Raw genomic sequence first — 25,307 nt, 5'->3', positions numbered from 1 at the left:
CAAGAGCTTAAGGAAGCAAACCCGAGTTGGCTGAATACATGATGCCTGTCACAATTAGTCCTTGTGACTGTCTAAAGTAGCGAATACTGGCGTGCCTCGCGTTTATACACCAGGTGAGGCTTAGAGAAATACACCTTTGCAACAACTCCCACGCCTAAGATACCATCCTCAGATTGGAACCCCGACCTGTTTCGCTCCAAAAACTAATCACGCCTGGGGGAGTTTTGCATTAACTGCTCGGAGAAAACACGACTATCTGCAAGATCCAAGCCTCGGAGAGGGGCTTGGGTGTACAAGGCAATTTTCAGACACTCCCTGCAGTGGCGATAGACCGACCTGTCCTTCAGCGTCGGACTTCTGGCGGGTCCTTGACTGGTGTTAGCGCAGTGCTGGTGGGGACGGAGGTGGTGGCGAGGCTCTACCTTGCAGTGACTCGGACCGTGCTGGGGAAGTCATGTCGGAGCAGCAGCGGCAGGGCGCCGAGCGCGACCTCTACCGGGACACGTGGGTGCGCTACCTGGGTGAGCGTGGGAGTGAGGGTCGCGGCGACCCCACCAACTCTGGGAAACACTGGTCATGGGATGCGGAGCTGGGGTCTGAAGGAAAGGGTTTAGTTCTTATTCGGCTTGGGCAGGAGACTGGGCTCAGGAGAGGGCTAGGGACTTGTCCAAAGTCACACAACACTGTGGGGGGGGGGGCTGCTGGGGGCACAAGCCAAGTGCATGGTTAGCCGTCTGCCATGACGGCGGCGCACTAGCCACGGGGTCAGAGGATCTGGACTCCTACAGCCTGCCATTCCCTGGCTCTTCCGGAGCCTCAGTTTCCTCTTCTGCAAAAAGGGTTGAACACAGGCACTCTTGTCGGGTGCTGATAATAAGGGTGGACTGAGGCCTTGACACGTAAGCGTCAGTGGAGACCAAGGTCAGTCATTCGCTGGCCGCCCGTCGCTTCATTGGTGCAGATCCCCAGAACCACAGCTAGGGACTGATCAATGAGCCATGGACTTCATTGTCGGCGTCAGTCCACAGCCCAGAAACCAAAAGTCACTTGACTTAGGTCACCTGCCCCACTGTCGTTTAGCAGACTAGGATTAGAAGCAGCTCTCGGTGTGGCGCCCCCTTGTGGAACAGCCCGCGGGCCCGAGAATTAAATGCCTTTTCCCTCCAGGCTACGCTAATGAGGTGGGGGAGGCTTTCCGCTCCCTGGTGCCTACAGCGGTGGTGTGGCTGAGCTATGGCGTGTCCAGCTCCTACGTCCTGGCTGATGCGGTAGACAAAGGCAAGAAGGCAGGAGAGGTGAGTGTGAGTTTGCCCTTCCAACCCCATTCTGGTGTGGATCAGTGTGCAGCCTTGCATGTGGGACAGTCCTATCCGTATCAACATCGCGCAGTCCATAAGCTAATCCTGTTTGTAGGATAGTGCATCCCAGGTTGGAAGTGACAGTCATTCTTCTGGATGTAGGCAGGCCACCCCCAACCCTGACTGCAGTACAGCCCAGAGTCCGCCTCCGAGCTTCCTTCTGCCCTGCTACCCCCTCACCCTCCGTCCTCCCCCCTGCTTGGCCCTCATGCTTCTGTCTACAGGTTTCCTGCTTCTGCTCCAGCTGGGTTAAATGTCTTTGTACCTACCAGGTGCCAAGCCCTGAAGCAGGCCGCAGCACCAGAATGGCCCTGGCTGTGGTCGACACCTTTGTGTGGCAGTCTCTGGCCTCTGTAGCCATCCCAGGCTTCACTATCAACCGTCTGTGTGCTGCCTCTCTCTACGTCCTGGGTACTATGACCCGCTGGCCCCTGGCTGTCCGCAAATGGACCACCACCACACTTGGGCTCCTGGCCATCCCGGTCATCGTCCACCCCATTGACAGGTAGGTGCCCTTCTGGCCTCAGGGACCAGTCATTCTGCAGGTAGAGTGGGCTTTGAGAGCTGTGGGCACAGAACCATGGCAGCAGAGGCAGGACTGAAGTAGAGAGGGCATCTGTACCCTTGTCATATGATGTGGCAGATACTTTGGCAGAAAAGGAAGCAGAGAGCCTCGAGGGCACTGAACAAAAGAAAGATTGTTGTGAAACAGCCAGAGGCAGTCAGTAGCTGGTGCCCAGAATGGTGGCCTTCAGGGCTGTGATAGTGGTGTGAGCCAAACTCCGTTTGTTAAGTAAATGAAAAATCAAAGTCTTGGGAGGGATGTGTTCAGGCATGACTGGATCCAGGCATCCAAGTGATGCTGGCAGGGATCTCCCCATCCTCAAGCTTGTCTCCTCGTTGGTCTTATTCACTCTCCTGCTATGTTCCCCGGTGACTTACAGCATCTGTCTCTTCTAACGTCTTAAGCCCCATGAAAACTTCTCCATCGTGATAACAAAAATCCCAAGGAAGATTTTCATGATAACAAAAATCCCAAGGAATAGCCGGGCGTCGGTGGCGCACGCCTTTAATCCCAGCACTCGGGAGGCAGAGCCAGGCGGATCTCTGTGAGTTCGAGGCCAGCCTGGGCTACCAAGTGAGCTCCAGGAAAGGCGCAAAGCTACACAGAGAAACCCTGTCTCGAAAAACCAAAAAGGAAAAAAAAAAAATCCCAAGGAAGATTTTCATTGGTTCGTTCAGGCAGGGTACCTGTGTCTGAGCCATTGTCCTTCTGCTTAGTCAACCCTGGGTCATGTGCTTGCTCTTAGAACTAGAGGTAGGACTTGGCTGGAGAGATGGTTCAGTGGTTAAGAGCACTGGCTGCTCTTCCAGAGGTCCTGAGTTTCAGCAACCACATGGTGGCTCACAACCATCTGTAATGGGATCTAATGCCCTCTTTTGGCATGCAGGCATATATGCAAATAGAATACTTAAACATACATAAAAAATACAGAAATATATTTTTAAAAATCTTAAGCTGGGCAGTGATGCACACGCCTTTAATCCCAGTACCCGGGAGGCAGAGGCAGGCAGATCTCTGTGAGTTTGAGGCCAGCCTGGTCTACAGAGCGAGTTACAGGACAGGCTCCAAAGCTACACAGAAAAACTCTGTCTTGGGCTGGAGAGATGGCTCAGAGGTTAAGAGCACTGACTGCTGCTCTTCCAGAGGTCCTGAGTTCAATTCCCAGCAACCACATGGTGGTTCACAACCATCTGAAATGAGATCTGGTGCCCTCTTCTGGTCTGCAGTCATACATGCTGTATACATAAAAAATAAATCTTAAAAAAAAAAAGAAAAAGAAAAAAGAAAAACCCTGTCTTGAAAAACAAAAAGGAAAACAAAAAACAAACAAACAAAAAGAACCAGAGGGAGGTATCAATCCAAATTGACCAATGTGTAGCATGAGGAGGGGTCTGGAGGTGGGTGGGGCATAACTGGCCCTGAGTGTCACAGTGATCACTTTACCCCCTGGGCCTCGGCTTCCCCCAATTGTAGAAAGAGAAGGAAATGGTTGTTATTCTTGGGAGTTAAGTTTGACTTTCCTAAGTAGCTCAAGCAGGAGGAGAGTGATAAAATGGGTGCCACCCTGGTTGCTGTTGGTACCCCACATCTGGGAGTTCTTCCCCAAGTCCAGTGCGTTTCCTTACTCTTGGCTGCCTGCTCACCATGCCTTCTCTCCTTGTAGGTCAGTAGACTTCCTCCTGGATTCCAGCCTGCGCAAACTGTACCCATCAGTGGGGAAGCCCAGCTCCTCCTGACCCTCTCCTGTGCGCTGCCCATGGCTGGCCCACTCACACCAGAGAATGTGGATGCTTGGCTGTTTGGGGTCCATGGCACCCGAGTGGGTTCAAACTCATGGATGCTTAGAGACAAAGGCCTTGAGGAGTGGTGACTTCACTGAGTCCCAGAGGTGGGACCCGACCCTGTCTGCATTAGCGGCAGCAGTTGTACTGAGTGGGAGCGGACGCTGGCTGGGCATGTCTTTTGAAATATTTTCTTAGGTATTTTATGTGTATCAGTGTTTTACCTGCATGTGTGTATGTTTGTGTACCACCCTTGGAGGTTTAAAGAGGTCATTGGACCCCCTGAAACTGGAATTAGGGATGGTTGTGAGCCACCATGTGGGTGCTGAGAACTGAACCTGGTTTCTCTGCAAGGGCAGCCAGTGTTCCTAAGCACTGAAGTACCTCTCAGCCTCTGGGCCTATCTTCTGGTGGAAACGTTAAACCCTCCCATGGAGGAGAAGGACACTAAAGCCCAGAGAGGGCAAGGGATGCTCCTAAGGTCACGTGACAAGCCAAGGACCAGGCTGTCCAGCTGCTCTAAGTCACTGTGGTGTGGCTGAGTGACTTAGGGCAAAACGCAGAGGTGCCGCATTTGGGACACTCAGGACAGAGTCTCTGGCCAGCCATCCCTGCTGCAGCAGCTGTTGGGGCCTGGCTGGGAGGCAGGACAATCACACACCAAGTGCTAGCCCAATAAACCCTTAAAAAATGGTGTCTTCTTTTCTTCATGGGGAAAAGTAGGGATGCAGCCACACGAGCGACACTTCTGGAGCAGGTAAACTGAGGGAGAGGTGGGCTGCTTTCCTGCCTCTACAGGAAGAGGTGTAGGGAGAACAAGGCAGGAATGTCCCCAAGCCTAAAGAGAGGGAGGGAGGGAGGGAGGGAGGGAGGGAGGGAAGGAAGGGAGAGTTTGAAATGAAGGTTTAGGTGGGGAGAAATGGGAGGGTGTTTTGTGTTGAAAGGTGGTGTGGTATCGTCCAGGTGATTGGGGCGGCGGCAGCGGCGGGTGTGTGTGTGTGTGCGCGCACGAGCGCTCAAGAGTGGTGGCAGGGAATCGGGACTGTATTCTACACCTTGTAAGAAGTGGTTGGAAGCCCGGTGGCAGTGGCACACACCTGTAATCCTGGCACTGGGGAGGCAGAGGCAGGTGGATCTCTGTGAGTTGGAGACCAGCCTGGTCTACAGAGCGAGATCCAGGACAGGCACCAAAACTATACAGAGAAACCCTGTCTCCAAAAACAAAAACAAAACCAAACAAACAAAAAAAGGTGGTTGCAAGGCCCTGGGTTCGGTCCCCAGCTCCGGGGGGGGGGGGGGGGGGGGGGGAAGGTGGTTGGAAAATCCTGGAGAAGATGTGGAGGAAGAGGAACCCATATTTGTTGTTGGTGAAATAGAAACTAGTGTAGCCATTATGGAAGTCAGTATGGAGGCTCCTCAAAAAAATTAAAAATAGAATGATTATGTGACCCAGCCATACCACTCCTGGGTTTATGCCCAAAGAACTCTGTACTGGACAGAGACGCTTGCACATCCATGTTCATTGCCACTCCATTCACGATAGCTAGGAAATGGAACCAGCCCACCAACAGATGAATGGGTAATAAAAATGTAGTACACAATGGACTTTTATTTAGCCATAAAAATGAAATGAAAATGTAAGGGAAATGGATAGAAGAGCGTGTCTGAATCTTATAACTGTTTATGCTGTGAGACCTCTGCTAGGTTGCTTGCCTTCTCTGATCCTTAGAATTTAGATCTGGAAAGGAGAGTCCTGCCATCCTCCCTCCTCCTGGGTTGGTGGGAAGGCCAGAGCAATATGCTGCTAGTCTGTGTTTAACCACTGGCTTCTCTAGGATAGAAGGACTCTGTCATTCATTTCCATGGTGAAAATGCTCCCATCATGTCCCCTCGAAAGCCACCCGAGTGAAGCCCCTGAACCAAGCTGGGAGCATCACATTATATAGGTGGCTGCCAGAGCAATTCCTCTGAAGGATGCCTCAAACTACAGATGCCATCAGCCCCTCTGTACTGTGTCTTATCCGGCAATACACGTCTGTGATCAAGTTTAATTTATAAATTAGGACCAAGAAAGATTACCTATAACAGCTATGTCCTGGAAGCCACCCTCTAGTGGTGGGGGTGGGGGTGGCACTAGGCAACATCTACTCAGCTCATAAGATCCTGGTGACAAACCAAAGCTTGTTTCCACCGAGGTTCTCCCTGGGGAGCCAATGAGCTCCTTAGGCCGACTTACAGAGCATGTGTGAGGAGTTGCAAACAGGAGCATGGGTGACCCTCAAGCTGCCACACAGGAAGGCTCGCACCCAGCATGGGTGATGGCTTCCCATGGCTGTATAGATGAAGCCCCTCCCTACTCCTGCCCAACCTAGGTATCTCTAGCTCTTACCTGAGGACTCGTGCCCTTAGAACGGACTTGCATGCTGAGAGGAGGGGGGGACACTGCCCTATGAAAAAAGCCAACTGTCAACAAAGGCCAGCTGTGATGATCTGTAAGCAGCCACAGCTGAACTCATGAGCACGGTGGCAGTTTGGCTCTTAGGAGAGTCCTGTGCAACAAACTACAAGGACAATACTAAGCGAGAACAATTGTAAGCACATACTGTAGTGAGAGCTATTCAAAACTTACAAACTGATTGTTTCTGGAATTTTCCATTTAGTTCTCAGATTGCAGCGGACCGCAGGTAATGCTGCATAGAAATGAAAACATGAGGCTGATGACCGTAGATATAAATAATCTCGACGGGCCGACGAGGTGGCTCAGTGGGTAAAAGCATTTGGAACCTTGGAGGCGCTACTGAGATCCACCAGTGCCCAAATCTGAGATAATGGCTTCTGGAAGCTTGGCCTTAATGTACCACGGGAGACAGGAGTGTGTAATAAAGTGTAATAAAGTCAAGGGTAATGGCTTCACACTCTGGTGTAATGGAAAACGAAAGGGCAAATTGAGAAGAAAGGGGTCATAAGAAAGAATCCTCTAACCAGGCATGGTGATGTGGTGCATGCCTTTATCTGAGCACTTGGGAGACAGAGATAGGTGGATCTCTGAGTTCAAGATCACCTGATCTACACAGAATCCTGGCTAGCCAGGAGGTGCAAAGAATTACGTCTCAAACAAAACAAAAACAACCAACCAGCTTCTAGAATTCTGCTATCCTCAGGTCCTCCAGATTGGTACAACTGGTGGCAATCTCAGGACCACCTGCAATGGCATCCAAGTGTGATAGAGAAGGATGCCCATAGGATGGCATTGCTGGGCTTGAGGATTGTCTAACACTTCAGAGGAGCTTCGATCTGCTCGTGGCTGGTCTGCTTGGGCCCCTGTGTGAAGGCTGAGCTTTCACAGTGGCCCGAGCTCTTGCCCTGTCCTGTTCTATCTAACACACCACCATCGTGACTGATAACAGCTAATGAAAATGCGTATAGGAATCATAGCATTCACCTCCCCCACTTGCAGCCTAGGAACTCCGACCTCCAGTGACTTCTAGAAACCTCTGGATACAGCTGTCAATGAAGCAGGTCTGTCCCTCCCTGGCCTCTGGGCTGGAGAACATGGGTTTTCTGGTGCTCCAGAAGTCTGGGAAAGGCCACAGGGAGCCTGCTCCTGCATCAAGGAACGGCCAGTCTTTTTTATATTCTGTGTGATCAGTAATCACACGATGGAAAGTGCGTGGGTGTGCAGGCTGCACGATCCTGTCACACCTGGACTAGTTGCTTCTGCATTGGTGTGACCACAGCACCGGACAGAAACATAAGAAAGGTTCATGCTTCCAGACGGTTTTAGCCTATCATGGCAGAGGAGGCTGTGGGAACATGAGAGACTCCTCACACTACGGTGGATCAAAAAGCAGAGAGAACGTGGGACAAGAAGCAGGGCTCAGGTATAACTATCAAAGACGGGCCCAGGCAGGCCCCGCCTCCTAAAGGTACCAGTATAGGACTGGGGACCAAGTATTCAAATGTGAGCCTGTGGGGACACTTGAGATTCAAACCATCACAATGCCACTCTCTATAAGGGACTTGAGTGTCCTCTGATTTTAATATCATTGGGATGGTGTTGTCCTAAAGCCAATCCTCTGTGGATAACCAAGGGATGGCATTACTAGGTTTCAACCTATGTGACCTAAAGTCTCAATTTCTTCATCTCTGAAGTGGGTCTGCTTGTGGCTGCTGTGGAGGACCTTAGGAAAGGATTATTAGGAGGGTTAAACAATAGACAGGCAGGCAGTATTTAAGACAAGCATTTCTTAACAGCATAGTGGGCAGCAGTTGATTACTCTCCTTGAGTGTAAGGAGGTGCAAAGAATTACATGTCTTCCAAACTTTTGGGTTTAAAAACTTTAGCCAGGCCAGGCGGTGGTGGTGCACACCTTTGATCCCAGCACTTGGGAGGCAGAGCCAGGTGGATCTCTGTGAGTTCAAGGCCAGCCTGGTCTACACAGCAAGATCCAGGACAGGCACCAAAACTACACAGAAAAACCCTATCTAAAAAAACAAACAAACAAAACCCACCAAAAATAAAAACAAACAAAAAACCAAACCAAACCAAACCAAACAAAAAAAAAAACAAAAACCTTGAGCCAGGCATGGTAGCTCAAGCCTTTAATCCCAGCACATGGGAGGCAGAGACAGAGGCAGATGGATCTCTGAGTTTGAGGCTAGCCCAGTCTACAGAGCAAGAAGAAGAAGGAGAAAATAAATTTAAAATTTATAATTAGCTTGACCGGGCTTCCAGGGTTCCTCTCTAGCCTTACCAGTGGTCATGGGACCCCTAAAGGTCCCTGATAATCCAGACTTGGGTACAAGTTTCCCATAATGAGGTTGCATCCCTGGGAGAACTAGGCTGTGAGGGCCCAGGCCAGGGTCTTAGTGGCACCTGACTTGTGCTTCAGGCAGAGCCAAGGAGAGGAGATAACGTCTGCCTCAGATCTTTGCTCCCACCTCAGCACTTTTGAGGTGTTTTCTGCCAAAATGGGCTGGGAAGTCACCTAACAGTCCAGATGATGCCATATGGCAAACAAGCTGTTCCCTTATCTACTTGGTAAGAGCTTGGTAGTCACTATTTCTCTGCAAGACTGCAAATGGACATTGCCTATTTCAACTGCCTATTCCCAATACCTGGTAGCCACTTTCCAAATTATCACACAGAGGCTGAATATTACTCATAAATGCTTGGTCGATAGCTCAGACTTGTTACTAACTAGCTCTTACATTTTAAGTTAACCCATATTCCTTATTTATGCTCTGCCCCGTGGCAGTACCTTTATAAGCATGGCACATTCATCTCCTGCTCTCTCTGCATCTGGCTGGTGACCTCTGACTCTGCCCTTCTCCTTCCTATCATCCTTAGTTTGGTTGCCCTGCCTGGCTACTGGCCAATCAGCATTTTATTAAATCAATTTGAGTGACAAATCTTTACAGCATTCAAGAGGGTTATTCCACAGCACAAGCCTTTGTTTGTTTGTTTGTTTGTTTGTTTGTCTGTGTAGTCTTGGCTGTCCTGAAACTTGCTCCATTGGCCAGTGCAGCCTCGAACTCATAGACAGCTGCCTGCCTCTGCCTCTGCCTCTGCCTCTGCTAGGATTAAAGGTGGGCGCCACCATCGCCCAGCTCTCTCTGCAAGACTCTTAATTTCTTCTCATGGCAGGATCCTTGTTTGATTCAGGGCAGTCCACTGGGCTCCTTGAGGCTCACATGGAATATGCCCAGAAGGGTCCCCTCCCAAAGAAATTGGTACAACAGGAAGAGGGTAAGGTCTACCCCAAAGGAGGCTAGCAGGGCTTACGTTGGACACATGCATCTTCAGGGGAGAGTGATGGCAGGTGGCCATGGTGAGTTGGTATGGCTGTCAGCCCCCAGGCCTTATGGTTTTTGTCCTAGAACATCTTGGCCTGGGTCCCCAGGCAAGCCCTGGCTAGTTTGAGGGAACATTCAAAATGTCCACCAGGGGGCAGCATGCACCAACATGCCCTTATTGGTTGATCCAACTGGTCCCTGATAGCATCTCTTAGTGAACTGCTCCTCGTGGCCCCAGAGACACAGCACTTCATGTGGTAAGGCTCTTGATAGGATTTTGCCATGTAGTCCAGGATGGCCTGAGACTTATTTTGTAGCCCAGACTGGCTTCAGACCGGCTATCCTTGTGTCTCAGCCACACTGTGTTCTTTGGATGAACTTACTCCTTTTTTCCGCTCTCTCTACTCAATTCTTTTTATCCTTCTCACTTCTTTTAAAAAATATTTTTAATCTGTGCGAGCACATAGGTGCAGTGCTGACAGAGGCCAAAAGAGGGCACTGGATCCCCTGGAGTCGAAGTAAGAGGTGTTTGTGAGCTGGGAGCCAAGCTCCGGTTTCCTGGGAAATCAGGAAGTGCTCTTGACCTCTGAGCCATCTCTCCAGCCCCCCTTACACCTCTCTCCCTCATTCTTCATGATAGGCTTGCCAGATAAAATACAGGATGCTGTAGGGAGAGGGATGTTTGAAAAAGCAATATGAAAAAAAAGGAAAAGCTATATAAAAACTACTGTTTTACAAACTCCCTAAAAAATACATGTATTCAAAAAGTTTCATTAACATTTCCTTACACAGAATGTTCCTCCCAGAAGCTGTAGATAATTAAAAAGCCAGTGCCAGGTGTGGGACACCTTTTGTCATGGTTGGTGTGGGGTCCACTGACACCCTTCCCCCACCCCTCAGACCTTACTAGAATAGGTAAGCCTCAGCTGCTGAAGACACCACACACTTTGATCACAGGACATGGAGAGATCAAGCTGGCATTGGCCTGGAAACATCCTCCCTGATGGCTAGATTCCACAGTGCCAGGAGGTGCTGTGCAGGCTGACGGCATAGAAAAGTCATCAAGAATCTTATTACCCAGATGTGAATGGTGTGAGCTACAATAATGAGCAGCCTGGAAAGATATGGTGCAATAATGGCATGGATCTTATTGGGGTGACCAACAGCGTTCTAATTGGAATTAAGGCGTATTCTGCAGGAGTCAACTGTGCCTGGTACTGTAAACCCGACCAAGGATCCGTGGCTGGAGAGGTCATAGAATTGTTATTTTGCTAAAGGAGGAATATAGTATCACAATACCTTTTTTTTTTTTTTTTTTTTTTTTTTTTTTTTTTTTTTGGTTTTTTCAAGACAGGGTTTCTCTGTGTAGCTTTGCGCCTTTCCTGGAACTCACTTGGTAGCCCAGGCTGGCCTCGAACTCACAAAGATCCGCCTGCCTCTGCCTCCCGAGTGCTGGGATTAAAGGCGTGCGCCACCACCGCCCGGCCCACAATACCTTTTATACTTAACCTTTTCGCCATATGCAGCTCTCACCCTCCCCAGAGAAACTTCTTTACACGGCACATGGTGGTGAATACGGAGACTCACACTCATCAAAGTGCAGAGAGTAAGTGACTGTGGACATTTGTGTCACTCCCTCCTCTGCAAGGCACAGAAGAGGGCACAGGAAGTGTGTAAGAGCCAGAGGCTGGGCAAGCTTGCTGGGAAATGATGTCAGCGCACTCATAAACCCACAGTAGCGGTGGCTGCCAGCACACCATCAGACGACACTCCAGAATGTAAAGGGAGGGGCTCACGAGGCCCGCCTCTGGGCTGAAGAGCCATTGGTAGTTGACGGCCTCTGGAAGAAAGAGGTTATCTTCTTGGACGGTGTGACCCATGGCAGTCACCCATGCTGCAGTGGGTGAAGTCCTGTCCGCGAGCACTGGGCATATGGACGGCACTAATTGGACTCAGTGGGTTAGAGAAACAAAGGGAGACGTGAAGTTGAGAGGATGTGTATGTGGGGGGTTCTGGGCGGAGCTGGGATGGGAGAAGGAGGAGGGAATATGATCTAAACACACTGTATTTCTGTGTGAGATTACCAAGGAACAAGTCAAAAGTTTCGAAAAGGTATGGGATGTTCAGTTAGACTTTAATGTTAGGTAATGAATACATTCTAATCACCATCCGATATCACCCTTTTACTCTTTCAAAGTCTGACAGCTTTCTCTTCCTCCCCTTTCCTCCCCTCTTTTGTGATTCCAGTTACTTTGCCCTCCCCCTGCCTACTCAGGAGGGAGGAGTCGTATCCTGTTTGGAAAGTCACTCAGGAACCTAGAGGTCAAAGCACTTTGGCTCTGGTCCAATTCTACCATCCACAGGCTGAAGAAAGTGGGGCCAGTGCTGTTGGAAGCTCCGTTCCTGTCCTGGCTAGTCTTATGTCAGCATGACACAATCCAGAGTCATCTGAGAGGAGGGAGCCTCGATTGAGAAAATGCCGTCACAAGATCTGGCTGTAGGGCATTTTCTCAATTAGTGATCAATAGGGGAGGGTCCAGCCCATGGTGGGAGGTGCCAATCCTGGTATGGTGGTTCTGGGTTCTGTAAGAAAGCAGGCTGAGCAAGCCATGAGGAGCAAGCCAGTAAGCAGCACCCCTCCATGGCCTCTGCATCAGCTCCTGCCTCCAGGATCCTGCTCTGTGTGAGCTCCTGTCCTCACTGCTTTTGATGATGAACTGTTATGTGGAACTGTGAGTGAATTAAACCCTTTTTCCCCCAAGTTGCTTTTGGTCATGGTGTTTCATCACAGCAATGGAAACCCTAAGATGGTTCCCATCTAGAAGATGGGTGTAAGAGCCTGTGCCCTTAAGTGTGTGCACGACTCTGCTCCCCTCCACAGAATAACAATGGCTTGGTGAGAGTCAGGCTTCACACTCAGTGTTCAGCCAATTCCCACGGTGCATCTCCTGGTACCAGAAGGGCCCCTGGGTTCTGGCCCATTCTCATCCTCTGGACTGATCATTTCTTGGCAAGATTTGTGTCAGGAGCCAGGGATTCAAGCCAGTGTCTATGTATCATGCATGGGGCAGGAAGTCTATAAAAAAGGGACTGGAGGGCTGGGATACCCAGTACACTCTGCTGAAACATGCAGGACAATCAATCCATTCCTTATCTCCTTATTATCATGGTGCACTTTAGAGCAAAGTGCACCTTCTGACTAAATAAAGAAAAAAAACAAAAACAACAACAACAAAAAAAACCTCAGGTCCTAGATTTGCCGCTTAAGACTATGTGACATTGAATGCCTAGTTTAGCCTCTCTGAGCCCAGTTTCTTGATTCATAAAGCGGCTTTAATCAGGTATATTGGGGTGGTGTGAAGACGGTGTGAGCTAAACTTGTAAAGTGCTTGAAACAGAGACGATCCTCACCAAACAACAGCTGCTGTTATTGTTTTGCCCAGCAGCAGAGAGAGTAGGATGTGACTTCTTTTGCTTCGGGGAAAATTATTTTAATTGCTTAAAATGTGAGCTGTGAGCTCAAAAGGAAGGAGGTATCTAAGGGAATGATGGGTCAGACAAAGTCAGGAGCAGGTGCCTCCTGCCAGAGGTGTGGAGCCTGTGTGTCTGAAACTCCCAAAGGGACAAACCGCTGTCAGGTTGGAAGGCCTGGGTCTTCACCAAGTGTGGCTCTGTCCGGGGTGCTGAAATCTGCGGTCTGGTTTCTTCCTTACGGCTCCTGTGAGCCATGTGCTCCCTGCCTTCTGGTCCTCTGTTTAACTTACAGGAATACACTTATCATCTACTATATGGTGAGTGGAAGTAAAAGGGATTCATCTAATCTTCAGCTCAAGTTGCTCGCAGCTCACAGGGAGGGAGCCAAGCATAAATGTCTTAGGGTAGATGAGGTCAAGCAGAGTCATTTCCCTATTCTTGGGCCTCAGTGACACCCATATCTCATCCTCCTTCTTGCTTCGTTCTCTTTTGCAGCCTTTACACCCTCCAACCTTTCGTACTTTTAAAATTTGATTACAGCAGATAAATCTTCTCCTCACTATCTCTTTCTCTACTCACTGGTATCACATAGTCAGCCGGACTAATGATCGATTTTAGGAATGAAAGGGGGAGTAGAGAGGAAACTGAGGTTCGGGGTCTCCGAGAAGTGGAGGACCCGCCTAGACAGGGGTGAGCTCCTCGTCGTATTTCTGCATGCCCTCGTCTGGGAGAAGCACTTCAACTGTGAAGCTGACCTTCTTGGCGTGGACGAAGCTGTAGGTATTGTCAAAGCGCAGGACATCTAGGAGACAAATGGGAGATTAGTTCTCACTGGTTGTGCTTGCCAGCCTGGTGTAACTCCCCACTGTACCTTTTACCTCCCCGTGGGACCTGTCACCCTGAGCAGAGCCTGTGAACTGACATTACCTCCTCCTGGCATTCACCCAAGCCAGGCTTTAGTTGCATCAACAGACAGTGAGAACAATGGGTGTTAATTACATCCCATTGTTTTCACATCTGCGTGCCCACATGATGAGACAGACCTTGAGAGCAACAGAAGCTCCCTAGACCTCTTGGACAAAGTGGGGGCTGGGCAAAGCCTGAGGTAATGGTCTTCACCCTCAGACCACGGGTGACCCAGCAGACAGTCCTTCCCAGATAGGGCAGAATTCTGCCCTTGTGCAGCTGTACAGAGGCTGGCATGCAGCTGAGACAGCATGGCATTCAGCTTTGAAGCTGTGCATAAGTTGGCTTACTTCGCATGGCCTCACGGGGGAAAAAAACCTGCCCTATTATCCTTTGCTTATGTCCTGTGGCCCAAGCACTCTCAATCCTTCAGGGCTCGAGTGTTTCTGATCCGTGGCGCATACTAGGTGTTCTTGAATGTGGCTTGGGAGTGAATGAAAGCTCTAACCTGGACTGTAGGTCCTGGCATATGTCTGGGGAAAGGGGCCACTGCCCATGTTCATCCTTTAAACCACATGGAAGGTGGCTCCTGTCTTCAGAGCCCATGCACAGCAGGGGGTGTGGACTTACAGACACCAGCCTCTGCACAGGTGAGGCTCCCGTCCTCAGGTACCATGTGGGCATTGTAGCGCTGGCTGGTTAGCACCTCAGTCATCTCCCCGGCTTTCTGCCTCTCCCCCATCTTGGTCTTGAGGAAAATTCCGAAGCCAATGTCTGCACCATCAGATGAGAACTGCCACCTGGGAGAGGTCGGGTTGCTGCTCAGTGTGATTGGTCCCTGAGGGGTCAGAGCCCAGCCATGGGAGGAGCGATGGTCTGTCCCTACCTGAGGACACAGCCTGGAAACAGGATCTCATATTCCACCTGGTGTGAGGAGCCACGGCTGATCTGCACTGAGTGCTCATACTGAGTCTTCACCTGGTCCCGCACGTACATGGACTTGGGGATCTCCCCACCATAGTTGATCTATAACAGAATCTAGGGTCATTTTTCTTGCCAGAGACACTCTTATCATCACTGGGAAGATTTCTGCTCCCCCTCCCCGAATTCTTTCCTGGCTCTCTAGGCTGGGCCAGCACTTCCCCTGGAAGCTCCTTCTTCCGGCTTATTTCCAAATCAAAACTCCATTTCATCTTTCTCTGTGTATCTTCTCAGGAGCTCCCATAAGTCCCAATAAGCTGGACCCACCCAGCTCAATACCTGGTCTCTATACCCAGAGGTCTATCTGGATATGTTTGTGGAATGAATAGGTGGATGGGAAAGGAACCCATCTCTACTCCTCCAGCTCCTTCCTATCCTCAGGCTCTGTATACCTTGGTCACACATTTGGGGTTCCCATCTGGGTCAGTCAGAGTTCCCCCAAAATGAGCAGGCAGTTCCTCAGGACTGATGAGTTTCAGCAAACCTTCCTTCCAGCTGTCTGGGAGCAGGGAGATTGAACGGCGGTTATCACATGTGGAAAGGACCAAACATCCCCCACACCAGCCAGGATCCCCTGAACGTGTGTCTGCTAGCTCTCTGGGAGTTAGGCTGCCGGGGATAACTTCCAGGTCTCCTAGACCTCGGGCTATAGGAAATGGCTTTCATAGCATCCAGTTGCTATGGAAACGTGTATCCTTGGCTTTTGGGCTTGGACATTCTTGAAGGTCTCCCAGTCATGAGCAGTAAAGCTGAAAGTTGCTTCATTGTCTCAAGGGGACTGTAAAGCCCTGTGAGTTCAGGACCTTGTTGAGATTACCTAGTCAGTAAGTCAGATCTTGTGGTGAGAGCAGCTCTGTCTAGAGAGACCTCTGTCCCTTTCATCACCACAGCTGTCAGATATAAGGCTCACTACTGTTATTCATATGTGAACCTCTAGGGGTTCTGGGTCCTGGGGTTTTCTGTAATCCTAGCCCTGTGGCTAACCTAATTAACCCTTATAGCTGTGGGATATTTCTTCTCTCCAGTTGGAAATATCACAGTGTCTGGAATGCTGGGGCCAAATGTACTGAGCCTTGTGGGGCACCAAGGGGAGTAGAGGGCATAGACTTGGGTTCATACTGTGTTAGGATTTGGTGCCTCCCCACAATGAGGCTATCTTGTCATCCATCAAGCTCTCCTTCATAGTGAAACTGGGTAGAGGTAGGAGCTGGGGTATTGGGAAGAAGAGAAATTGAGGAATATAAGACTCCCACCCCATTTCTAGATCACATAATTAGATGATCTGAACATTCTGCATGGGAGATGGTTTTCCTCTAAGCTCAGGCTCCCTGATTTATACTTGAGAATGAGTTTTCTTCATTTTATCCTATCTATCTATCTATCTATCTATCTATCTATCTATCTATCTATCATCAATCTATCTATCAATCTATCTATCAATCTATCTATCTATCTATCAATCAATCAATCAATCTATCTATCTATCTATCTATCTATCTATCAATCAATCTATCTATCTATCTATCTACTTATTTAACCTTGCCATGGATAGAACCCAGGGCCTCCTATGTGCTGGGAAAGTGCTTGGCTGAGCTATACCCACAACCCACTTCTGCTACTATTAAAAGCAATTCTTGTCAGGGCAATGGAATACAATTGTAGTCTCGGCACTCGTGAGACTGCGGCAGGAAGATGGTGAGTTTGAGGCCACTCTGTCTCAAAAAACAAAACAAAAAATAAAAGTAAGTTGTTTTTCTTACTTATGGTAATATGCAAAATTGAGAAAACAGGAAAAGACAAACAATACCTTTAAAAACATCATCTATTCTGTTTGTATTTCCTTCTAAACACCTGTTTGTTTTGTACATATTTATTTTGTGTGTGGAGGGGTCACACATCACAGCACACATGTAGAAGTCAGAGGATAACTTGTGGGAGTCAGTTTTCTCCTTCTCCTGTGTGGGTTCCGGGTGGCACTCAGGTCACCAGCCTGCTGGCGGCTGAACCACTCTGACCCCGTACACTTAGTTTTAGAAAAACAAATCATTTTTTCTATGGCTGGTGTGTAGGTGCACATGTGTGTGCATATCAACATGCATGCACATATGTGCACCTTTATGGAGGTCAGAGGGCAATCTATAGCAGCATTCTTCAGGGCCTATCTACTTTGATTTTTTTTTTCCTCTGAGATGAGTCTCTCATTGGCCTGGGATCACCAATCAGGCCAGGCTTCTGGCCAGTGAGCCCTGGGGATCTTCCTATCTCCACATCCTCAGTGCTGGGATTACAAAGTGTGTGCTGGCACACTCAGGTTTTTCTTTTCACCATGAATTCTGAGGTGAGAACCGTGTCTGCCATGCTTCAAGGTAGGCCATCACTAACTGAACCTTCCCCGCGCACCATATGGCTTTCTGATCTACTTCCATTTTTTTCCCACTTGGCAACATTTCTTTTGCCATTATTCAGTTGTGAATTTCTGGGTAGGATGGTGCACTCTTGTAATCAGCTAGAGGAAGAGGGATCAGGAGTTCAAGGTTCTCTTTGGCTACTTAGTGAGTTTGAAGCCAGCATGAGCTCCATGATAGCCTGCCTCAAAGAACAAAACAAAACAGCAAAAAGCAACATCCAGCCACAGCACAGCTTCTGCAGCTGCCCAGAATTCACTGAGTGGATGCATCATTCTGCACTTATCCAGACCCTTTGTGTCCGACTGCCTTCTTTGAATCTTGGCTACTTCTCCTGCTTTTCCTCCTCAGCCTGAGTTGCCATTAGAAGCACTGGGTGTCCAAGTGCAGAAGGGAAGCCAGGGCACATAGAGAGCCAAGGCTGAGGAGCAACAGAGCAGAAACCTACAGGGGTAGGGAGCATGGATACCTTACTCCCAGCTCACCCAAGGACCAAGGCAGAGAATAAGGCTTAGGAGATGACTTGGCCCTACATGATGAGCCCCATCTTACTGTGGGAAGAAGGAGCCTGTGACTGCAAGTACATGCTGAGTGCTGGAAGGGACCAACATCACTCTAAAGCTGATGTGTGAGGCACAGAGCCAGGGCCACTGGAACAACTTACTTCCCAACACCACAATTTTCCTCCGTGTGTCCTCACTCAGGAATGGCTTCATGAGGTTGTAGCCCACAGGGAACAGTTTGGTGGCTGTAAGGACACAAGAAGAATAACAGGAAGAAGTCAAGCCACAGGCCACTTTTCTACAACAGACACAGCCCGTGATACAGAATCATGACGGACTCGGCCAGCCCAGACCCTGACCCAGTCACCCAAGAAATAGCCAATTAACCAGTCATCAGCCACCTACCCACCCCACAAATGAGCTGGTCACCAGCCTCCTCCTTATCCAGCCAGTAAGCTAACAAGCCTTCCAAACTGGTCAGCCTGCTAACAAATAATCTCCCAGTTCACCAACCCACCGAAGTCAAACTTACCAAGTCAGCCAAACAGAAGATCAATCAGCCCGCTGACCAACCAGCTAGACAGCTAATCAACTGCTCTCTCCAAACATTCACACAAAGAGCCAGTGATCTAGATAACCAGCTGACCATGCAAATTCAGCTGAAGAACAAATCAGACAGTCGACCAATATGCCAGGCAACCACCCAAACATCCATTACCAAAATGCTAGCCAGACACTCAATCAACCAAGTCCAACACCAGTCAACTAGTCAGCCAGCCCAGTCAACTCTCTAACACATCACTAGCTACTTGGCTAGTCAGACAACTAATTAGCTAATCATCTGGACAACTAGCCAAGCAATGAGTTAACCAACTATCAAACAAGCCGTTCTTCTATCTACCTACCTACCCAGGGAACCGCCACCTGAGTGGCTAGTGAGCACCCAGAATGGCGCCAGGCCTGGAATGTGCACCATGGGCATAGGCTTAGAGTCCTTCATAGAGCAAGCAGATAACTTGCTCAGAAAAACACAATGAGCTGGGTGGTGGTGGTACATGCCTTTAGTCTCAGCACTCAGGAGGCAGAGACAGGAGGATCACTGTGAGCTCAAGGTCAGCCTGGTCTACAGAATGAGTTCCAGGAAAGCAGAGCTACACAGTCAGACCCTCCCTCAACAAACAAACAAATAAACAAACACAAAATGACCCCCCCCCAAAAAAAAAAGAAAGAAAGAAAAACAGAATGAATAGTAGTATAGGCCTGGTGGTGCAGGACTGCAATCTCATACATTCTGAAGGCTGAGGCAGGAGGATTGCAAGTGCAAGGCCTATGTGGGCTATGGAGTGAGTTCACAGCCAGCCTGGGCAGCTTAGGGCCAGAGACAGTCCAAGAAGGAAATGTTGGTCATGGCTGGAAGAGGGGAAAGGCTTTTCTAGAGAAGCTAGGGAAGCTAGCTGTTAGCATTTCCTGGGCACTTCCTCTGTGCCAGAGCCAAGTGGTTTGCATGTAGTCAGCAAGCAAACCTCCCCACAACAGCCCTGGGAGAAGGCACTGAGCCCTGAGGGTGGATGATGAGGGCATGGAAACCCAGGCAGGGGAATCACTTCTCACTTACCTTTCACAATGAGCATGTACTTCAGGGTCTCTGGGTAGTTCGCTTCAAGGAGGGCAAAGAACTGTGGAACCAAGAAAGCCTCCTGAGAGCCCACACCTTCTCCCCTCCCCCTCCTTTGCCGTCTCCTGCCTGGAGATTTTAGACAAGTTTTCCTTTTTGGTATCACCTCCATTGCCCTCTGAAGGGAACCTCCTCACCTCGGACTATTAGCACCAATGCTCATAGTAACTCATAGTAACCAATAATCATTTTAACAGCAGATGATAGTCATGTGACTACACATGGGTCAGCTGTTCAGTATCAGCCCAGCACTGTGCACATGCTTTATGGACTGACTCATCAAACCTTCCGGTCTCACTGTTCCCGTTCTGGAGGTGAGGAACCGGAAGAATGGTGGGGTCACAGGGCAGATGGGGGTGGGGTGGGGGTGGGGGGCAGATGACTTGCCCAGGGTTCAGAGCATGGGAATGACAGGGCTGGGACCGTTTGTGGGAACAGGCCCTGTGCTCTCCTGGGACTCTCTCTGTGGACTTTCTAGGAGCCCTAGTAAGGTTTCCTTTGGGGGCCGGGGCTTGGAAGGAAACCACCTTTTATTAATTTGTATTCTAAGTGAACATAAGGGTCAAAGCAGGCCAAGCTTGTCACCCAAGAGTGTGTGTGTGTGTGTGTGTGTCTGTCTGTCTGTCCATCCCTGGGCCTCCTTACCTCCTGGTACACTTCCACCAGAGGTTTCCAGAAGTGCTTCAGTCCCAGACCTTCGCAGTCAAATATCATCACAATGGTTTCAATCTTCCTCCCCAGCTGTGAGGATGAGCAAGGGGCAGTGCCGGGGTCAAAGTGTAGTCTTGGGAGTTGGTGACCCAAGTACATGACCCCTTAGGATGCTTCCAAGCCTCCATTATGTCCTCAGAGTAGCAAGAGGACAAGAATGAATGCATCTCCCCACTCATTCATCCATTCACCTATCTACCCACCCATTCACTCATCCATCTATCTATCCATCCATCCATCCATCCATCCATGCATCCATCCATCCACTCATCCACCAATCCACCCAACCATCCATCCACCTACCCATCCATCATCTATCTATCCATCCATCCACCCATCCACCCACCCATCCATCTACCCACTCATCCATCCACCCACCCATCCATCATCTATCTATCCATCCATCATCTATCCACCCATCCACCCATCCATCCATCCATCCACCCATCTATCGATCTAACCATCCATCCATCTGCCCATTCATCTATTCGTCCATCCACCCTCCTTTCACTGACAATAGCTAGACTTAATTTTTTTTAAAAAAATTTATGATGGTGTGAAGCAACACAAATTCAGTCAAATCCTTAGTCTGAATGTTGAATTTTGATTTGTTTTTATGGGCTAGGAATATTCAGGACGATGTCATCTTTTGATGTCCAACTGTGGTTTAATAAAAGTACTCTGTACATGTTTGAGGCAGGCTAGGCTAAGCTATGATGCTGAGTGGGTTAGGCATTTGTGTATCTCCAACTAATGGTATTTTAAACTTAGAGTGGGTTTATTAGGATGTAACCCCATCATAAGTTGGGGAACATCCTCACTGTCACCAACTTTTTGCTCTTTGCAGACTGTCCTGCCAAGGGTGAGGAGATAGGCTCAGAGAGTTAAGAAACTTTCCAAGTTCACACAGCTGATAAGCAGTGGCACTATGTGACCTGAGAGCCCTCTGACCATGGCAGTAGAGAGAACACTGGTGCATTCTTGGGACCATGCCCCCAACAGCTTCTCCTGCATCCAATCACTCACCCATCCGGCCAGAACCTCACCCGCTCTGTCTGCAGGTCACATTCATGCAGGATACGCTCACAGTCCCTCATCTTGGTCTTCAACAGGTCCTGCTTGGTTACTGAGAAAAGCAACCCTTTGGGGTCCAGTGGCCCGATGATGTCATACCATACGGGGCATCCGTCACGGTCATAGCCACACAGGCCACCAGGCATGTACTTCTGGATCACCTAGGCATGGAAAGATACATGACACCCGGCATCACACACCTCTCTGGGGGCCCCCAGACCTGACTAACCTATCAGATCCAAGTCTATACCCTGCCATGGGACAAAACATTGGCCTACTCTGTCCCAAGTGAGAAAATTGAGGGTCTTGCAAGGGAGGGCCTTGTTCACAGCAATGAATACGAAAGCCCAGTACCAGCCAGGCCTGGCTTCAGGCTTCTGGGTTCACTGGTCCTGCCTGCAATGTCTTCTCTGTCTTCTTCAGTGATAGAGAAGGTCAATACTGAAGGTCAGCAGATCTGGTTCAAATACAGACACTGCTGTTTCCCTGTTCTTGAGCAAGCGATGCCACCTCTCTGGGCTCCATCTCACCTCCTCTTGCATAAGATGGCTCAGATTCTCACTCTCTAATAAATGCTGGGAAACATGGTATACTGTCCACATTGTGACCATCATGTTACTGTGACCCCAGCATGGGTACCACCCTTACCAGTCCCTTGATAGGTTGTTGCTTTCTAACCTGGACAGGATGTTTTGAAACTCTGGAGTGGGGGCACAGAGGAACTGGGGACTGATGGGCCACAGTGGCTCAGATACAAGTTTGGGAGGCCAGACAGGACTAAGCTCAGACCCCAGCCTCATCATGGGACTTTGGCAAGTTGCTGGACTTTTGCTGAATGGAAAGAGTGACAATACTTGCCTCACAGTGTTCAGGTGATTAAATGAACTCATGCTGGGACCATTTCTTTTCTCTCTCTCTCTCTCTCTCTCTCTCTCTCTCTCTCTCTCTCTCTCTCTCTCTCTCTATCTATCTATCTATCTATCTCTCTTCCTTCCTTTCTTTTTGGTTTTTCAAGACAGGGTTTCTCTATGTAGCCCAGGATGTCCTGGAACTCACTCTGTAGATCAGGCTGGCCTTGAACTCAGAAATCCACCTGTCTCTGCCTCCCAAGTGCTGGACTTAAAGGTGTCTGCCACCATGCCCAGCCAATGCTAGAATTCTTGACACAGAAATTATGCATTACTCTTACAGAAAAGGCCCTGTGAGGCTAATGGCTTCCAAGGGCTCTGCTTGCTGTCCTTTCCTCATGGTGTCCAGTGACCAGAGGCTGCTTGGGTGATATGTCCACAGAGATTGAAGTGTTTAGGGTTGGGGGCTCACCTCTGGGGGCTGCCAATCAAAGATGTGGTCAATGTCCATGGTCTTCCGGAACTCCATGTACTGAAAATGAAAGGGGTGGTTAGGCCCCATGGGGCTCCCAGCACTCTGAAAAGGGCATAGAGGTAGGGGTATGAGACACTGATTGCCCCCCACCCATGAATACCATCTCCAAATCCTGGGTGATGCTTTACCTTGCGGAGCATGGCCTCCGATTTCTGCAGGTCAAAGTTCCGAGCTGAGGAAAGATGGGGGAAGGGGAAGGTGGGACAGGGCTGTCTTGCCTTGCCCCTAACTTATGAAAGCAATGGGGGACCCTGGGAATTTGAGTAGGACCCTGCCTCTTCCTCCCCTCTCCTAGACCTGAGCATGGGAAGCAAGATGATGTGGTCAGATCCTGAGAGCCACAGATTGCCGTGGAGCTGCGGGGACCCGGGTCTTCTTTCTGTCCCCCCATCTTCAACTTCCCCACCTCTTCCCTCACCTCGGAGCCAGCGGAGAAGGAAATAATCATCAGGGTTTGGCAGGGCGGGCAGCACGTCCTGGACATTTTCTCGGAACTGGAAAGAAAGATGCCTGTTGATGTGCTTCTCACACTGAGCCTTGGCCTCTCAACTTGAAGACTTGATCATCACCTCTCCCTCCCTCCCTCCCTCCCTCCCTCCCTCCCTCCCTCCCTCCCTCCCTCCCTCCCTCCCTCAGCCTGACAGTGGCATAGGTGGGCGAGTGGAAGAATGGAGAGTTGTGAGATCAAAGGCAGAACGGAGGGATGAATGCATGGGTGGAAGAATGGAGAGTTGTGAGATCAAAGGCAGAACGGAGGGATGAATGCATTGGTGGGTGGAAAGAAAAAGTGAAGGATCAGTTGATCAATGGATGGATGGACAGATGGATCTATGCATAGGTAGGCAAGAGGAGAGATGGGCAGGTGAACAGGACAGTGAGTGAGTGGAAAGAGGAATAGATAAATGGGCGGTGGGTGAGTAGAGAGGACGGTGGGTGTTTTCCTAGTTCCCTTCCTGCGTTCGCTCATCTTCCCATCTTTTACAAAAAACGTGATTCTGAAGGAAAGAAAGAGAGAGAGAGAGAGAGAGAGAGAGAGAGAGAGAGAGAGAGAGAGAGACTCATGATCAAGGGTCCTCTTCCCCTTCAGCTGTGGGCACACCGATACTGTTCTGTCTCTCCCATCTGGATCCCACAGACTAGCTTTCCTTTCAGTCCCAGGAAAGAAGAATCCATCAGAGGACAGACATCTGCATCCTCCAACTCCCACCCAGGGGGCAGAGAGGTGGGCCACTGCCAAGTAGAGTCCCCTGGGTCCGGCTCCTGGCTAAGTGCAAGTCTACTGCACATGTAACACCTGTTCTGGTCAGGACTGATGTCACTGAGCTGTGTAGGATGTCCCTTTAGAGGGACAGCAAAGAAACAATGTCAAGGATGACATGCAGATGGAGGTAGGGGCCCGGCGATCCCTTCCACCCCACCCCCCAGTCATTCCCTCCTGAGGACCTACAGGAGGGGCGTCTCTTACCTTGGCCAGGGTCTCTGCCTGCTTGGGGCTCAGGTCTCCGACTCGGCCACTCATGGTGATGGCTGAGACTGAAGAGCAGTGACCACTGCAGGCAGAGGCCCAGCCTCCTCTGTCTGTCCAGACCCAGCTGGAGCCTTTTGCCCCCACCTCTGGGTGTGGCTCAGGTGCCTCCTCCAGGCCAGTTCTTTAGATTGGACATTACATAACTGGGATTAGGTAAGGTCCCGTGCTTGGCCCTGGGACAGGTCTGGAGGAAACGGCAGACCCGAGGGTGTGTCAGGACCTCTGCCAGATGAGGCCGCTGTAAAGGAGGGAGGCTGGCCTTCCCTGCGAGTGACCACTGTCCTGGAGAAGGGGGAGTCCCATGCGGATGAGCCCCACTCCTCAGAGGTACAGCCTTTCCCTAAGCCTCGGTCTCCTTGTTCTTCTGATGGAGGAGCTCCCCAAAGTCTCCCCCGGCTCCTACAGGCAGGGTGCTTGGCCTCCTGAGCAGCCCTGCGCTATGTTCAGAGTCAGGAGAGGCTCACACGCTTCAGCTGCAGCGAACATTCACAGTCAGGAGGTAGACAGGCTGTGGGATGAGATGCCGTTTTGGGTAGAGCTTGCCTAGTGTACCCACAGTCCTGGGTTCAAGTCCCAGTATTGCAAAAAGAGCTGAAGATGGAACTCAAAGGTCCATAGTGAAGGTTGTCTCTTCACAGGGCCAAAGCTATCTTTCCTAATGTCTTTCAAACTACATTGTGAGGAACTGGCCCTATACACTTGAACATAGGGAAAGGCCAGACATCCCCCCCCATGTCTACCTAGAACCCTATGTGGGGGGCCTCTGGTTATGTACAGCTCCCATTAGTATTGAGGGTTCAGGCTGGACAGGAGCATAGTCTTGGAGGCAAGGATGTCTTTGGGGGATTTCCATATATGGCCAGCAAGAAGCATCCACCTGGGGGTGAAGAAGCTGGTAGGTCATTCACAGCAGGTGCTCAGGGAAGGCCAGAAGGTTCCTGGGTCATTTGCTCTCTGTCCCATTCTGACATCCTACCACCAGATGGGCCTGAGGCCTATCCCTGCTCTGGATTTCCTTGTAAAGCCTTTCAGCCTGATGTTTGCTGGGGCCACTCATTCCTAACAGAGGGCTGCCAGCTCTGCCCGCTTACAAGGACGAGAACACTGACTGCCTGGGTTTTTGTGCACTGCTAGGGGATTGTTCCTTTCCCCTTCTCTGGAGCTCTG

At 49.9% G+C, this 25,307-nt stretch overlaps 2 protein-coding genes across 2 annotated transcripts; one reads left to right on the top strand and one right to left on the bottom strand.

The window, feature by feature from the left end:
* Positions 1-321: 321 nt before the first annotated feature.
* Mtfp1 (mitochondrial fission process 1) lies at positions 322-4,398 on the top strand. Its single transcript, XM_006972938.4, has 4 exons — positions 322-521; positions 1,168-1,295; positions 1,631-1,863; positions 3,587-4,398. Exons 1-4 carry the CDS (start codon positions 455-457, stop codon positions 3,657-3,659), a joined length of 501 nt encoding a protein of 166 aa, XP_006973000.1. The 5' UTR covers positions 322-454; the 3' UTR covers positions 3,660-4,398.
* Positions 4,399-11,799: 7,401 nt separating this feature from the next.
* Sec14l3 (SEC14 like lipid binding 3) lies at positions 11,800-25,017 on the bottom strand. The gene is made up of 12 exons (XM_006972937.4): positions 24,078-25,017; positions 23,031-23,106; positions 22,741-22,784; positions 22,550-22,609; positions 21,202-21,390; positions 20,090-20,185; positions 19,385-19,445; positions 17,931-18,014; positions 15,254-15,360; positions 14,767-14,906; positions 14,511-14,680; positions 11,800-13,776 (listed from the first exon to the last, which is right to left on the bottom strand). Exons 1-12 carry the CDS (start codon positions 24,129-24,131, stop codon positions 13,655-13,657), a joined length of 1,203 nt encoding a protein of 400 aa, XP_006972999.1. The 5' UTR covers positions 24,132-25,017; the 3' UTR covers positions 11,800-13,654.
* Positions 25,018-25,307: the final 290 nt, after the last annotated feature.

This window comes from Peromyscus maniculatus, chromosome 10 (assembly GCF_049852395.1).
Source record: "Peromyscus maniculatus bairdii isolate BWxNUB_F1_BW_parent chromosome 10, HU_Pman_BW_mat_3.1, whole genome shotgun sequence".
Lineage (NCBI taxonomy): Eukaryota > Metazoa > Chordata > Mammalia > Rodentia > Cricetidae > Peromyscus > Peromyscus maniculatus.
The sequence above is the reverse complement of the archived record's forward strand: the minus strand, read 5'-3'. Positions and strand labels throughout refer to the sequence as shown.

Bases quoted from the DNA above. Each gene is read 5' to 3' on its own strand.
- Mtfp1 (XM_006972938.4), top strand. From the start codon at position 455: ATGTCGGAGCAGCAGCGGCAGGGCGCCGAGCGCGACCTCTACCGGGAC. The intron at 522-1,167 runs GTGAGCGTGGGA...TTTTCCCTCCAG, and splicing joins CACGTGGGTGCGCTACCTGG to GCTACGCTAATGAGGTGGGG. The intron at 1,864-3,586 runs GTAGGTGCCCTT...CTCTCCTTGTAG, and splicing joins ATCGTCCACCCCATTGACAG to GTCAGTAGACTTCCTCCTGG.
- Sec14l3 (XM_006972937.4), bottom strand. From the start codon at position 24,131: ATGAGTGGCCGAGTCGGAGACCTGAGCCCCAAGCAGGCAGAGACCCTG. The intron at 22,785-23,030 runs GTGAGGGAAGAG...ATCTTTCCTCAG, and splicing joins CCTTCTCCGCTGGCTCCGAG to CTCGGAACTTTGACCTGCAG. The intron at 22,610-22,740 runs GTAAAGCATCAC...TTTCATTTTCAG, and splicing joins CGGAGGCCATGCTCCGCAAG to TACATGGAGTTCCGGAAGAC.